Source organism: Brassica napus, chromosome C5 (assembly GCF_020379485.1).
Source record: "Brassica napus cultivar Da-Ae chromosome C5, Da-Ae, whole genome shotgun sequence".
In the NCBI taxonomy this organism is placed as follows: Eukaryota; Viridiplantae; Streptophyta; class Magnoliopsida; order Brassicales; family Brassicaceae; genus Brassica; species Brassica napus.
The window spans coordinates 36,964,738-36,979,199 of NC_063448.1; the positions used below are offsets into that span (position 1 = coordinate 36,964,738).

Sequence of the window (14,462 nt, forward strand, 5' to 3'; positions counted from 1 at the left end):
TAATTTTAACTTTTTTATAACTGGAAAATATACCATTAAGTTCATATAGGTATTTTAACAAATGTTACTATTTTTCCAAATTTTTTTTGTTTGTAAAACTATTTATTAAAATTATTTTCATAAATATTAAAGGGTATTATAAAAAAATATGACACAAAATATAGATTAGTCTAAAGGGACATAGTTACTATTTTTTTTGCTCTGAAAAAACAGTTTTCCCATATTTCTATTGCCTGAGTCACCTAGTTGTGACAAATTCATAATCTAATGTAGAAAAAACTTATGATTGAATTCTGAAAATATCCACTATAGTTACTTGGGTTCAGAATCTTTTGTTATAAAAGAAAAAGTTAGGAAACATCAATTTATTACATTACTCATAATCTTTATATTCCATTAAAGTTCTTATTGTTATAAATGTCAAACAGACTAATCCTCATCTAAATAGCCTAATCCATAGCAGACTTGATTTTTTGATCCGTGCAGGCAGCTTTTATATATATATATATATATATGTCTAGATCTATTTTACTATTGGTACATTTTATCGCCCCTTGTGACATCTCTAGTTTTATGTACTAGGAATTGAGTATCTGCTAATACATGATAATATCTTTTTAATACTTACAATATAAAAATGATAGGCTTGTTATTTGATATCAATATTTGTGTGTTTACAAATTTTCCCCAGTTACCTTTGACCGTTTCCATGATTGGTCCTGATATTTCCCTTGTCTGAGTCACCTAGTTGTGGACGAGGTCATAATAAAATGTAGGAAAAACTTATGACTGACTTTGTTACAAAGAAAAAACTTATGACTAAATTCTGAAAATATCCCCATTACAAAGGCAATAACAACTGTCAACGCATTTTAATTAATGTCTTAAATACTAAGTTAATGTCTTAAATACTAAGTTCCAAAAATTAAAGATAATAATATATACGATTACGGAAACAAAATCTCTCCCACCATTTGTTGACCGTTCATGAAGATATCGTAGAAAACCTCAATCGCAAAAACCCTCAAGTACACACAACACTACATTAATACACCTTTCGAATTAAATTCTCCATTATATTTTCTCTGATAAGTTTCGTTTGTTCGTGCGAAAAAAAAGTTTCGTTTGCGTTTATGGTTAATGAAAAATTAGAGAAGAAAAAACATTTGCAAAATCTCGTCACTGATTCTGATTTCATCCAATAAGGTAACAGTTTCTTTTGGATTTAATTCCCAATAATCTTCAATACTAGACAAAATAAAAACAGGGTATTGATTCTTCTTGAATCTGAGAAACCTTTTGACTCAGATTCCGGAGTCTAAACAATGTTGGGTGAGACATCTAGCAAGAATCCAAGAATCAGCCACGTGTCCATTTCCACCGGAGATATCTGCAGCGAATTCGGAAGCAGCTCCGATTTCGCTAACTACACCGTCCATGTCCCTCCGACGCCGGATAACAATCCGGCTCCGCTTCACATCGCTCTCCAAGACATCGACACCGGTTCATCTTACAAAGACGACGACTTGGATCAAACCGAACTGAGAATCAGTGAAGAAGAAGATGCCTTGCTCTACAAGATATCTCAGCCCTTAACTCGTGTTGTCAAAATCTCTCCGATCATCATCGCTCTGTATCGGTATACTCTTATCTCTCTGTCTTTGAGATATTTCACTGTCGTGTCGGTTACAAACACTTTGAGATGCGATGTGTTGCGTCATAAAAAGCGTGATATTTCTTAAGATTTTCTGACAATGTTTTTTTTTTTTTTTTGTTTTGTCTTTTCAGGATTTTAATATTTGTCCGAATCGTATCACTATGTCTGTTTCTATTTTGGAGAGTCAATAACGCAAATGAGAAAGCAATCTGGCTATGGGGTCTCTCTGTAATCTGCGAAATCTGGTTTGCTTTCTCTTGGTTAATCGACCAAATCCCTAGGCTGTATCCGGTTAACCACGCAACCGATACCGAAGCCTTGAAGGCGAGATTCGAATCACCAAACCCGAACAACCCGACCGGGAAATCGGATCTTCCTGGAATCGATGTGTTTGTTTCAACTGCTGATGCAGAGAAGGAGCCACCGTTGGTTACAGCCAACACAATCCTTTCGATATTATCCGTCGATTATCCTATTGAGAAGCTTTCTTGCTATCTCTCCGACGATGGAGGCTCGCTTCTAACGTTTGAAGCAATGGCTGAAGCAGCTAGCTTTGCGAAAATATGGGTACCTTTTTGCAGGAAACATAAGGTCGAGCCGCGGAATCCGGAAAGTTACTTCGGTTTGAAGAAAGATCCTTACAAGGGTAAGGTGAGGCATGATTTTGTTAGAGAGCGAAGGTATGTGAAAAGGGGTTACGAGGAGTTTAAGGTTCGGGTTAACGCATTGTCTCATTCGATTAGAAGGAGATCTGATGCGTTTAATAGCAAAGAAGAGATCAAAGCCTTGGAGAAATGGAAGAACTGGAAAGTGAAAGTTGAGGAAGACCAAGTCAAGGAACCAAGGCCTGCTATAGTAGCTCCTAAAGCTACTTGGATGAGTGACGGCACGCATTGGCCGGGTACTTGGACTGTTCCTTGTCAGAACCATTCGAGAGGTGACCATGCTAGTATTATACAGGTAAAGAAATCACATGGTTTGAATCTCTAACTTGGTTCGTGTTTTGATTTGGAGATTAATTATGTTTATTTATTTATTTATTTGCAGGTGTTGCTTAATCCTCCTGAAGATGAACCGCTTAATGAGAGAGGCGGTGAGGAGTGCGCACTGGATTTCGAAGGAGTAGACACTCGTTTACCGATGTTTGTGTACGTGAGCCGCCAGAAACGGCCTGGTTATGATCATAACAAGAAGGCAGGAGCTATGAACGCTTTGGTCCGAGCCTCAGCTATAATGTCTAATGGACCGTTCATATTGAACTTAGACTGTGACCACTACGTCTACAACTCTATAGCCTTTAGAGATGGGATCTGTTTCATGATGGACGAAGATGGCGACCGCGTCTGCTATGTTCAGTTTCCGCAGAGGTTCGAAGGCATAGATCCCTCTGACCGCTATGCTAACAAAAACACTGTTTTCTTCGACATTAACCTGAGGGCTCTCGATGGGATTCAAGGTCCGATGTATGTCGGGACAGGGTGTTTGTTCCGAAGAACAGCGCTTTACGGTTTCGACCCGCCTGATCTTCCTGTGGAGACAGAACCGTCTGGATGCTGTTGCTGCTGTTTCCCACGGGAAAAGAAACGCAGTCCCGCAACCGTAGCTTCTCAACCAGCGTACTACGTAGACGTTGAGGAGGAAGATCAGTTTGATGTCAATCTGATTAGGAAGCATTTCGGTAGCTCGAGTATGCTAGTGAGTTCCGTAAAGGTCGCGGAGTTCCAAGGTAAGCCATTAGCCATGGGACATTCCAGCATACGTGGACGCCCTCCTGGCTCCTTGACATGCGGCCGCGAGCCACTGGACGCCGCGGCCGTGAGCGAGGCGGTTAACGTTATCTCATGCTGGTACGAGGACAAGACTGAATGGGGAATCAGCGTCGGGTGGGTCTACGGATCGGTTACCGAAGACGTGGTGACAGGTTTTAGAATGCATGAGAAAGGATGGAGATCCTTCTACTGCGTAACTGAACCAGACGCGTTCCGTGGATCCGCGCCGATAAACTTAACCGATCGGCTCCACCAGGTTCTCCGTTGGGCTACAGGATCAGTTGAGATCTTCTTCTCCAGAAACAACGCTGTTTTAGCTGGTAGGAAACTCAAGTTCCTCCAGAGAATCTCCTACCTCAACGTCGGAATCTACCCGTTCACCAGCGTTTTCATCTTAACCTACTGCTTCCTCCCTCCGTTATCTCTCTTCTCCGGCCAGTTCGTGGTTGATAGCCTTGCGCCAACGTTCCTTGTTTACCTTCTGACGATCTCTTTGTCTCTATGTGGGTTAGCTGTTCTTGAAGTCAAGTGGTCAGGGATCTCGTTAGAAGAATGGTGGAGAAACGAGCAGTTCTGGTTAATCGGTGGCACCAGCGCTCATTTAGTCGCTGTTCTTCAAGGTATCCTCAAAGTCATCGCCGGAATCGAAATCTCTTTCACGTTGACTTCGAAATCTTCTGGAGATGACGAAGACGACGAGTTCGCTGATCTCTATCTGTTTAAATGGACGTCTTTGATGATCCTCCCGTTAACGATCATAATCTTGAACATCGTGGCGATTCTTTTCGCGTTTTGTCGGACCGTTTTCAGTGATAATCCACAGTGGAGCAATCTCGTTGGTGGGACTTTCTTCGCCGCTTGGGTTTTGGTTCATATGTATCCGTTTGCCAAAGGATTGATGGGAAGAAGAGGAAGAACTCCGACAATTGTTTATGTTTGGTCGGGACTTATCGCTATTTGCATCTCTCTTCTCTACGTTACCATTAAGAACTCGGAGCTTAACGGAGGATCATTTCAGTTGACTTAAAAGATTATTTTTCTTATGGATGTTTTTGATTATTTTCTTGACTCTCTATGACGTTGATCTCGTTAATCTTTTTCGTTTTATTTGGCTCCCTTGCTTACTATTGATATTTTACTACTGCCTTGTTATGCATGTGATCACATAAAGATTACCTTTATCACCTCAATCACGTGAACTATGTGTTTTTGTGGATGGCAAGAAGTTTCTGATTCTCTATGGGTCTGACTGTATAGACATTTTAGAGTAAAATTATTATAGAGTAAAATGTGACAGTTACTCCGCTTTACTTTACGCTATCTCTTGCCAATCAGGTGAAAAATACAAAGAAAAATGTTTACTCTCATTTACGCTCAAAGTGTAAATTTTATTTTGTCTTTTCTGGTTTCACAGTTATATTTTCCCTCTTCTTTGTTGTGGAGGAATTGAAATTAACATAAAGTATTATAAATATTATATTTTTTTCTCTCTTTTACTCTAACTTTTTATCCCAACTTCGCTCTCATTTACTCCATATCACTCTGTTTTATTTACTCTAACATTTCTCCAATCACACTCTATGTTTTGCCATTTTTTTGGAAGAATGTGTATGTGCTTAGTGTTATACTATACTATGTAGGAGAGTTTGGTAAAAAGAGGGGAAAATCCTAAAAACATCTCCACTCGTAGTATTTTAAAAAAGTTCTCGATAAAATTATAATAAAATATTAATTATAATTTTATTGTATCAAAAAATTTAAACAAATACAAAATAATTATACCCGTAAATAATTTTTTTGGTGACTCATTCCAATGTTATAGATATATTTTCTGAATATATAAGGGCTCCAATTGCATCTAAATATGATGCTTTGGGACCAAATATCTCTTCATTTTCTTCAGGTGGTCGAAATTGATCATTTTTTGACATTAATTGATCTAATGACCATCAGAGTGCTAAGAACAGTTGGTTTATCCATGGTAAAACGTTTCAACACTATATTACTATATGTGGATTGATGCATAAATATATCCTTTTCAGAATGCTCAATTTGGAGGCTAAAACAATACTTTATCTTTCCAAGATCTTTCATCTCAAATTCTCATTTCAAATAGTCTGATGCTTTTTTTATTTCCTTTTTACTTCCAATAATATTAAAATCATCAACATATACCGCATTATCACAAATTCGGTTGTTGTTTTCTTCATGAAAACACATGGGTATATATGATCATTTATGTATCCTTCTGGAGTTAAATGTTCAGTGAGACAGTTATAACATAGACGTCCAGATTATTTTAGCCCATATAATGAGCTTTTTAATTTTGTAGCACATAAATCTTTAGGTTTGGAACTTAATGATTCTGGCATTTTAAATCCATATGAAATTCTAATATAGATATCAATATCTAATGATCCATATAAATATACTGTAGTGACATCCATGAGACGCATCTCGAAATTTTTATCAGCTGCTAAACTCATCAAAAATATACATTTGATTGCATCTATAACACATGAATATGTTTTTTTTCATAAACATAAACATATTCTATTTATTTAGATTCCTGGTTCTAACTTGTGAAACATTGGGAACTCGTTATGTCTAGGATTAGTTCGATAGAGCTTCCGAGCAGTGTCGATGGGAATAGAGATGATAGAGTCCGATAAGGCTAAGTCCGGGGAAAAAGGCCATTAACTTACCCAAAATATGATGATATGTTCAGTTTGTACCGACTTATACTGAGGTGGAAAAACAGACCCCATCTTTTATAAAATTCAAATTTCATGCATAATCTATTCATTTTGTGCAAAAATCTAGTGTTTCCATTAAGTTTAAAACATCCATTATGGTAACTTGATTTTTTATTTGTTTTAGTCGATTATACTAAACCGATGTTGTTTTAGTACTTACATAAAAAATAATTTGCACTTGTGGAGAATCAACCCAGGACCATACACATTCACAATATAACTCAACCACTGTGTTATGACGTAATTTAACAATTGGGTTAATAATAACAATAATAATAATAATAATAATAATAATAAACATTATAATGAGCCAGTTTCAAGGTTCCTCAGCGCGCCACGTCATCATTTTGTGGACCCCACCTTTAAAATAAGTGAAAAAATGTAAAGTTCATAGTCCGAACCCGGGTTATTAACATATAAACACAAACATTTATACCACTAGACTAAATGATACTTTGTACATTGATGGCCGAAACTAATATATATTTATGAAGGTCGGTTTAATCATGTCCCACAAATAAATAAAATGATTTACAAATCACGTTCTCTATTATTTGCTGATTGATTTGTGGGCTTATTTTTTAAACTCGCTAGCCCATCTATTACATCAGCTTATACATTTGATTAAAGCCCAAGCCTATCTTAATAAACCATAAAACTGGCCCTAAAAAGCCTACAAGTCGTCAGCTCTTCGTCTTCGACTGAGACCTATGGTTTTCTCAACTTCTCCAATCAAATCCATGGAACTTTTAGTCTCCCTCTATCTCTTCATCTCCTCATCTTTACGCACACCATAAAAAACGCTAGCGTCTCATAATTGATACGAACGGCTTCGCTATATATAGGTCATGCTAGATCCAGGAGTCCAACCTCTCATATCTACCAGCACTGTTTTTTTTCAATTGTTGAGCATGTCTGTCTCTGATGCTATTGCCGTCCTCCCCACCACCTTCAACGCTCTCCGCCTTTGTCGGTCTTCTCAAGTTTGTTGTTGGCTGTCTCCTCAGCTACTGGGATCCCCGTAACATCAATAAAAATGGTGAATTTATGGGAATCACCCTCCTTTTGCTAGAAGAAAAGGTACCGTCATCTTCACTCTAACATGAATGATTTCTTCCTTCCATATTTCATAAAAACTAAAACTATTGGTCTACGTATTTAACTCTTCTTACCGACAATCTTTACGGATGGCAGCGATCGTAGATGATAGGTTTGAAGTTGGAAGATGGACAGAGGTTCGATCATCTCCAGGCTCTTGCAAACACAAACTTAGAACCCCCGATATAGTTTTATATATCACAGTCAAATTTCTCCAACGCCGTACATTCATATTAGCTACTGATTCTTAATTCCATTTGTTAACTTTCAGATGTTGTTGGCCAAAAACGTTTTCTGCTAGGCACTGACCTCAAAAACGCCTCAACAACGACTCGGCTTATGGTATGTTTTAATCTCATTGACCCAAGCCCGCTTTTACATAGTTCTCATGTTTTTATCCATTTGCTCCTGCTTTAAGAAAACTTATATAATCTCATACACCAGTACGGTGGTCGTGTACTTGCTTTGTGTGACTGACGATGATGCGGCCCCTTTAGGGGTCTTATGAACTCAGATGATATAACCCGGTTTGTCATGGTGGTCACCACGGTCAGTCCAAAAAATATTTAGGGATAGTCATCTATTTTTTCTCAAGAAACATGTTGATGCTAAACAATTTCTGCTGAATATAGTACTTTCATGCATATATCTAACAGAATAACATCATCTAATATAACACACACGTACAAATGTGTTTCAGACTGCCAGCAGCAACAAAACTCCAGACGTGGATTCCCAATCTATACTACCAGCAGCAACTGTTAGCTACACGGTTCACGTGCCCAAGAGAGCCGAAGAAGTTGATGAGGCAATGCCAAGCTTTGAAAACGAAGAAAAGAGGCACGTGAGTGATTGTTTCAAGTTCATCAAACCGTCATCCCCACTTAGCTTATGTGTCAATGAAATAACCATTTTCGTATGTTTTTTCCTACTTTCAACTTTGGTTATCTTTAATTATCTGCAAACTATCTCCCACCAGGAGAAGAGTTGCTTGGTTTTTAAATAAAGGGGAACATTGATGGGTCTTTGCATTTCGAGAAAATAAGCATGTCTTTTGCTTCATGCATGAGAACATGTTCAGATAGTTACATGACATCGACGTTAAACAATGCAACAAAGAAACCAACTAAAATCCAATAGTCACCAAAACAAAACAAAACCCCCAGAAAAAGTGACACAAGCGCACCATCATATGTTCCTCGGTGGGAATTGAGATGCAGACAACTAAATACAAAAAATATATATGTATCAACTGGTCTTCATTCACAAAGCGTCCTACACGTAATCAACAACAAACAGCTGCCTCCCTACTAATTCCACCACCTCCGACCCTCTGCTTTGCCAAATAACTGCACGCACCAACACAAGTGTAAGAACAACATAACTAACAACGTTAACACTAAGTAAAACTGAACAACAACAGCATACACAAATAACCCCGCGGGGCTCGGCCTCTAGTAATAATAATAAGTGACATTTTGGTCTGTGTATTAAACAAAGAAAGGGAACGTTTTTGATCCTTGATATGTACAGTGTTTACGTTATTCTCGTCCGTATTGTGGAGCAGAGAAAGAGGATGAGGAAGGTGGAGTTGTTGTTCAGGAAGATTATGCTCATATGGGTAAATGGAGTTGAACTGTTATTGTGCGGTGTGGGTGGTTTCTCTCTAGGTTTATCCTTTCCTTTTTCTTTTTGGGTTTATTGGATTCATGAGAACTATCCAGATAGAGGTTCAGTAATAGATTCCAATCACAAAACCACTGATTATAACTGTTGGAAAGTAGTTGAAATGTTGATGAGAAGCAGGGCCGTGCCTGACTTTTTCGGGCCCCCAAGCACAAAATATATTTTTGTCCCTTCAATTACTTATTATGGAAAATCATTAAATTTATGGGGCAAAGAATCGAACACTCAACCCTTTGTAGGAAAGAATTGGATAAAGACCAGTAGAACTAACTACACTTTGTTAAAAGAATTGGCCCTTAAAATACTTATACACATCAGGACCCCAAGCATGTGCTTGATCAGCCTATAGTCAGGCACGGCCCTGATGAGAAGCCATGGAAGAGCCAACGATCGACAATGAGTTGGAAACACCGATTGACAGTGACCATGCGAATGAGATAAACGATTTTCCAGAAAGATCTATCAACAGTTGGGAGAATGATTACTACCAACCTAGCTTTGCTGTTCACACTTCTACACCTTCAAAGAGTAAGATGAGCGCAATGGAACCTGATGAATCTGATGAGGACTACAAAGAAGAAGCAACTATTGAGTACTGTGGTTTCATTACAAGGGAAAAAGATAAAAATACCGTACAAAGATAGCGTTTTATACGTGAATGCTATAATTGATATAACATTCAGTTGGGATATGGATTTGTAGTGATTGTTGAAATTCTCAAATTCTATTGTTATTGGTTGGTGGATTCTAAGTTTCTTACTAAAATCTAGTGTTAATGGTTTGATGATTATTTAATGACTTATAAAATCTCTTGTTATTCAAAAAGTTTGGTTTTTAATGATTCTAAGTTTCCATCAAATCTAGAGTTATTGGGAATTAGATTCTAGATAATTTTACTCATAAGACAACTTCAAAAATCTTGCATATTTCCTCTAGATTCTTAAAATCCTTGAATTAGAACATTTTCATAAACTTTTAAAATATGAAATACTCTTTATAATTCTTTACAAATTTAACAAATCTCTTGACTTTTAGAATCAACCAACTCTATAAAAATTTTACTCCTACTAACCCCCCCTAAGATAGCTTTTGAAAATACAAATGCTATCTTCTTCATTTTCATTTTCAGATTCTCAACCTTTGATTTAGATAGCATAAGTATCGTTGAAAAGCTATGATTAATTTAAGTAGAAAATTATTTCATTTCCCTCTCAAGGACTTGTCGAGAATTATTTTACTTTCCCTCTCAAACTTTGGATATTTAATAGGTGTTCTTGGTTTATATATTTTGATTGATTTAGAAATCCATGTAGTATTTATAAATCCAAGTAAAATATACATATTTTTAAATTTTTTCGGATTAGTATTTACAAATCCGGAGGTTTTCTCTCGGATTTGAGACTTTGTATTTTTAACAAAAAAATCCATTCAAATCCATTATAAAATCAAATTTATTAGTAAATCCATGTGTAAAATATACATATTTTTAATTTTTTTCGGATTAGTATTTACAAATCCGGAGGTTTTCTCTCGGAAATGCTCCCTGGCACGAGACACGAGGGCACTGTTTTGAAGTTGACTTTATCTTTGCTCCTCCTTTCGAAACCGTCGAACCTCCGCCTCCCTTAATCAACCACCGTAACAAATTTTTCCGGCGGACCTATTCCGACCTCAGGAGTTGCTACTTCACCGGATCTACCATCTCATCGGTTTAGTTTCTCATGAAAAAGGAGATAATGATGCAGATCTGGATTATAAACTGCAGCATTTATTTCTCTTTAAACCTAACCGCTCTGTTGGTTGGTGTTTGAAGACAAATTTACTTCTTACTGTCTTCTACAGTTGATCTACCTTATCACTAAGGTTACTCTTACCACTCACTGTGGTCCCATTACTGTCGACGCGCTCTCCAGTAACTACTTTCAAAAGTTTTCAACTACCTGTACCCTCCCGCCATGACTTACCGACTCTCACGGTCAGATAAAGAAAAATGGACCGTCGACCCCCGACGTCCCCACAAGCGACCTCCGGTGAAGATTCCGGCAACAAATACAAATGCCCTCATAGAAGAACACAGGTTCACCCTCATCGGAAGGGTTACTAATCCCTCGGTTCAAAAAACTAGGGCTCTAGTAGACTTTTTCCTTCAACACTGGAAGGTCACGGGAACCATCTCAGGAAGAGACCTAGGACCTTATCTATTCCAGTTTAAGTTTGACTCGGAAAAAGATCTCCAGTCGATTCTCATAGGAGCTCCTTACCACTTCAAGCGTTGGATGATTATCCTGCAGAGATGGGAGCCAATAGTCTCCGACTACTTCCCGGCTCTCATTCCCTTTTGGATTACTATCCACGGTATACCCCTACATTACTGGGACGAAAAGACCATTACGACTATCGGTGAAGCTCTTGGACCCATAGACGGCAAAGATGTGGATCATGCGAGAATCAGGGTCTTTATCAATGGCCTAAAACCACTTGAGATGAAGATGGATATAAGCTTACCGTCTGGTGAGATTAAAGAGGTTGAACTCCAGTATGAAAAACTGGAAAAACATTGTTTCTCCTGCTTCTCTCTCTCTCACGAAGTAGAAGAATGCCCATCTCAACGTGCTAGATCTAACCAGTATGGATCCCGTACATCGCATCTTGGCATCTCTCAGAGACAAACCCTTGAAAGAATTGATGCTGGGAAAAGAAGACTGGACTCTAGGAAGCAGAACATATATTCAGCTGAACCAGAGCAACCACACAGAGGACGGTCTTCATCCTACAATAGAGACAGCGAACAGGCCCCTAATTGGAGTTATGATAAAGACTTCTGTCTCCATTATGGCGCAAGACGTGACCCACATTTTACCGAGAGGCGATCAGACCTACAAACAAACGGTCATGGGAACCCACGTCCATCGGCTCGAGACAGACTGTCTCTCCCTAAAGATAGCTCTGGGTCTAAGAAAACAGGAAACCTCCGTTTACAGGGAGTATCTCAAAGAAGTGAATGGAGGCCAGTACAAGAAGGCTCTGCCTCACGTCAATCTCACGTCTCACATACTCCCTCTCCTAGACCCAACAGAGAATCGATGCACTCCTCCGGTACTAGAACTTGTGAAGACCTACATAGGTCTGGTGATCGTAACTTCCCATCAAATGAAAAAAGATCAAGCGAACGCAGGTCTGCCCTTGAACGGTTATCTGCATCTAAGGAAAGGATTCCACTCCTTCTCGATGGGGAGGCTAATACTGTATCAGGCAGACTTCAAGGCGTAACTGACCATCACCAGGAGGATGGGAGACATCGCCACTCCTCAGGGGGATCTTCAAACCCCTCAAACTCTAGAGCTGCAGGGAAAGCCCCTATGGACCAATCCCCTATAAGAACCCTCAGTGAGGATAGAAGACACGTCTCCCTCCGCCTTGGCCCGATGGTTGACTCTGAAGAAACCATTATAGAAGACATTCCACTACCAAGAAGGAGCGGATTGGGGAACATGACAAACCTTAAGGCACAAGGAAAGAAGAAATCCAGTACCCCCTCTGCCTCTAGGAAAATATCAGTGAAAAGTCCGCTTCATGGTATCAGTGTTAAGAGACGCAGAACAACAAAAGCTCAAACTACTGCCTCTGCTAGGCGTAGACTACTCCCTCCCACTGGAACGGAACCAGAAAATGAAGCAGGCCCCTCTAGAACGGCACGCCCTAAAAACAACCCTACACTGGCTACATATAAGAAAGGAGCGGATTTTCGGACCGCTCCAAAACCTCTTCCTTAGTGTGTATGAGTTGGAACTGTCAAGGAATGGGAAACAAATTGACAGTTCGTCATCTAAAGGAATTTAAATCAAAGAATTCCCCGGACATTATGTTTCTCATGGAGACAAAACGACAAGATGAAGCGGTGTTTGATCTTTATAAGGGCTCTGACTTTGTTTACCACTACACTGTCCCGCCTGTGGGACTCAGTGGCGGACTTGCACTGTCTTGGAAAAAAGAAATAAAGCTTGAAGTTCTGTTCTCTTCTGCAAATGTTATTGACACAAAACTACAGATCAATGATAAGACTGTGTTTGTTTCTTTCATTTACGGAGCACCTCAGCAAGGTGACAGAGCGAAATACTGGGAGGATTTATCAGTCCTAGGGGACCAAAGGGAATCACCTTGGCTACTAACCGGCGACTTTAATGACCTCCTAGATAACTCCGAAAAAGTTGGTGGACCATTGAGATGGGAAAGATCTTTTCTAGCATTCCGTAACTTTGTCTCCAAGAATGGTTTATGGGATCTCCAATTCTCTGGAAACTCCCTCTCTTGGAGAGGAACTAGATACAGCCACCACATCAAATCTCGACTTGACAGAGCCATGGCCAACCTTGCATGGTTTGAACAGTTTCCATCTGGACGTAGCGAGTATTTAAGATTTGAAGGGTCTGATCATCGTCCCCTACTCACCCACTTTGACCAAAACCTGATAAAGAAAAAAGGAGTTTTCAGGTTCGATAGAAGACTCCGAGAAAAGCCAGAGATCAGACAGTTGGTTGAGGAGACTTGGAACTCTGTTCCATCAAACTCGGTCCTCACGAAAATAAATGAAGTTAGGAGGAATATTGTGGAGTGGACAAAGAAGCAAGCTGCAACGAGTAAAGAACTGATCATATCCACGCAAGTTTTGCTCGAGGAAGCACTTTCAGACACAACCCCTGACCTGATCAGAATTGAAACGCTTTCTCAAACTCTCGAGAAGGCATATGAGGACGAGGAATCCTATTGGAGACAGAGAAGTAGAATTCAGTGGTTAAGTTGTGGAGATCGAAATTCAAACTTCTTCCACGCGGTCACCAGAGGAAGAAGAGCGTGTAACAAGTTCTCAGTAATAGAAACAGAGGAGGGCCAAGCATTTTATGAAGAAAAGCAAATCGTCATGGCTTTCTCTGAGTTCTACAGCTCCTTATTTACCTCAGGAAATACAATTTCCCAACAGACAGTCCAAGACGCTCTATCTTGCAAAATCTCTGATGAAATGAACTTGGCACTGATTGCCATACTTGATAATCAAGAGATCAAAAGAGTTGTCTTTTCTATTCATGCTGACAAAGCTCCGGGCCCTGATGGCTTCTCAGCCGGTTTCTACCAATCTTTTTGGGAGATAATAGGTGAGGATGTCTCCCGTGAGATCCAAGGTTTCTTTGAAACCAGTTGTCTTAACCCCAGACAGAACGAGACTCACCTGCGCCTTATACCGAAGAGTCTTAGTGCAAAAAAGGTCTCTGACTATCGCCCCATTGCGTTATGCAACACCCACTACAAGATCATCGCCAAAATCCTCACTAAGAGACTCCAACCCCTCCTGCAAGACCTCATCTCCCCATATCAATCAGCCTTTGTACCGGGCCGTGCGATTGCGGACAATGTCTTGATTACACATGAAACTCTCCACTTTTTGAGAATTTCGGGAGCAAAAAAGAGATGTTCGATGGCGGTCAAGACTGACATGAGTAA

The 14,462-nt window shown here is 39.4% G+C and overlaps 1 protein-coding gene across 1 annotated transcript; it reads left to right on the forward strand.

Annotated features, from left to right (window-relative positions):
- The first annotated feature begins 330 nt into the window (after window positions 1-330).
- LOC106433312 (putative cellulose synthase-like protein D6) lies at window positions 331-4,616 on the forward strand. The gene is made up of 4 exons (XM_013874160.3): window positions 331-1,206; window positions 1,309-1,639; window positions 1,789-2,617; window positions 2,705-4,616. Exons 2-4 carry the CDS (start codon window positions 1,326-1,328, stop codon window positions 4,451-4,453), a joined length of 2,892 nt encoding a protein of 963 aa, XP_013729614.1. The 5' UTR covers window positions 331-1,206; window positions 1,309-1,325; the 3' UTR covers window positions 4,454-4,616.
- Window positions 4,617-14,462: the final 9,846 nt, after the last annotated feature.